Source organism: Mus musculus, chromosome 5 (genome assembly GCF_000001635.26).
Source record: "Mus musculus strain C57BL/6J chromosome 5, GRCm38.p6 C57BL/6J".
Taxonomy (NCBI): domain Eukaryota; kingdom Metazoa; phylum Chordata; class Mammalia; order Rodentia; family Muridae; genus Mus; species Mus musculus.
Window position 1 is genome coordinate 129,844,711 of NC_000071.6, and position 2,279 is coordinate 129,846,989.

Sequence of the window (2,279 nt, forward strand, 5' to 3'; positions counted from 1 at the left end):
TTTATTATATGTAAGACACTGTAGCTGTCCTCAGATACTCCAGAAGAGGGCATCAGATTTCGTTACGGATGGTTGTGAGCCACCATGTGGTTGCTGGGATTTGAACTCGGGACCTTTGGAAGAGCAGTCGGTGCTCTTAATTGCTGAGCCATCTCCCCAGCCCCCTGGGAACTTTTTAAAATTGGAAATACTGTTTATTTATTCTGGCTTAACCCTCAATTCCCAGTGTGTCTTCTCAAGAATTAAATCTGTTCTCTAGGTTCTTGCGCAAAACTCTGGTTTTGACCTTCAGGAAACATTAGTTAAAGTTCAAGCTGAACATTCGGAATCCGGCCAGCTCGTAGGTGTGGATCTGAGCACAGGTGAGAATATTGCAGCTTGGTTGTGAGGTAAACCTAGGTGGGGGAAGATGGGTGACAGGAGGATCTTGGTACCAGTGCTGTGGGAAAAGCAGAAAGCTTATGTGAGTAACCTAATAGAAGACATTTGGGAATGAGAGAAGTCAAAAGTGCATGTGTTGTGCGTCAACAGCAGTGTGTCCTGAGCAGAGTGTGCAGCAGTCTGCTAAGCAGTGAGCACTGACTGTAAGGCATTGCTAAGAGTGTTTGGAGAAGTCTTGGTTACTAATGGAAGAGTACTGTTCCTTTGTATTTAAAGTCCCTGAGGTTGACCTGATGCAGCCTGTGATCCTTTCAGAACTGAGGCAACAGGACCGCAGCCTGGATGCTGTCTTGCGCTGTAGTATAGAAAATTCTTATCTTTTGAAAAGGAAAAAAAAATATGGTCTCAATTGGCCCATGTTTTCTGTTTTAGAATTGGTAGGGTTCATAAAATATATGAAAAAAGCCTTTGGTGCTCTTGGTTATTTGCAGGTGAGCCGATGGTGGCTGCAGAGATGGGTGTGTGGGATAACTACTGTGTGAAGAAGCAGCTGCTACACTCCTGGTGAGTGTACACGATCATGGCGGCTCGCGGGCGGGCGGCAGACACAGCAGTTTGGGTTGATAGCTCATCTGTCCTCTCTTCCTCCTTTTCAGTACTGTGATCGCCACCAACATTCTCCTGGTCGACGAGATCATGCGAGCTGGGATGTCCTCTCTGAAGGGTTGAGGCCTGCCTGTGATACTACAGGATGTTGGGGGGAATGGTTATTTTTGTCCAAGCTTCAAGTGATTTGGAAAAAAATTTTCTCTTCCTGATTGGAGAAAAGAAACGGGACATTTGACACCTATTCAAATTATACTGTAAAATTTTATTTTATTTTTGCCTTGAGTATCTGAAGACACTCAAAGCAGCTCTTTTTCAACCCACTGAACAAGATGTTTTAGCTACACCGATACAAAAATTACATAAGATAAGCATGTTGTCTACCCTTGTTCCGTAAGTGTTCTTTGAAAGTTTGTAATGGTTTTCTCCTAAATAAGGCATGGTGACACATGCCTGTAAGCCTAGCCCTTTGGAAATAGTCCGGAATTTCTATGCCAACTCAGGCTACAGGAGACCCCAGGTCGAAAGAATAATTTGTTGTGGATGTATTTGAAATTATCCAGCCAACTCCCTGTTAAACATGTAAGATCCTTGCCAGTGTAAAACACATCTGGGTAATTTATGGGTTTCATAATGTCTAATAAATACTTAAAGAGTGAAGCTACTGGATCATTCACACTTGAAATGACTGAAAATGCTTCAGAAAAGCTAATAAAGCCAAGTTACTCCGTGGAGGCTGGAAGGTCAGAACTCTGCCACCCAACTTCCAGACATGGGAACACAAGAGGCTGAGAGAGTTACACATTTAACAGCCAAAAGGACGGTTGTTGAAGAATAAGGGTTTGGGTGAAACAAGATTTTTTAGGCTATTTTCTATCTTGGTTTTGCATCATACCTGTAACAGCTTATCTCTTTGGTTTTCATGTACTTGATTTTATGTGTGATACTTGGGGAGAGGGGCTGGCTCCGTATTCCACAGTGAGTGAGTGAACAGCTCAACTGAATAGAGGAAAATATCTGGGTGGAGAGTTGGCTCAGCTACGTACTACTGGTTCTCACAGACAGGCAGTTAGTGCCCAGCACCGTGGGCAACTTCTAGCCAGCTGAGACTGCAGCACATTGGACCTGCAAGGGTGTTAACATCACACAAAAGCAGTCAGATAAAATCAGAGTAGGATGGGTGTGGGCCTGTGTTCATTCATGGGCGGGCCTGACAGGCAAGCTCCCAAGGAGCGCCCTGCCATTGGTCACTGAGTCAGTGCGAGTGCGCAGGCGCGAAGAAGCGCCCGAGC

General features: G+C 44.7%; 1 protein-coding gene across 1 annotated transcript in view; it reads left to right on the plus strand.

Moving 5' to 3' along the window:
* Cct6a (chaperonin containing Tcp1, subunit 6a (zeta)) overlaps positions 1-1,733 on the plus strand; it is a gene marked incomplete in the record, with an annotated part of 59,088 nt that extends 57,355 nt beyond the window's left edge. The window contains 3 exon segments of the mRNA NM_009838.2: positions 254-362; positions 873-945; positions 1,038-1,733. Coding sequence (NP_033968.1) covers positions 254-362; positions 873-945; positions 1,038-1,110 — 255 coding nt within the window.
* Positions 1,734-2,279: the final 546 nt, after the last annotated feature.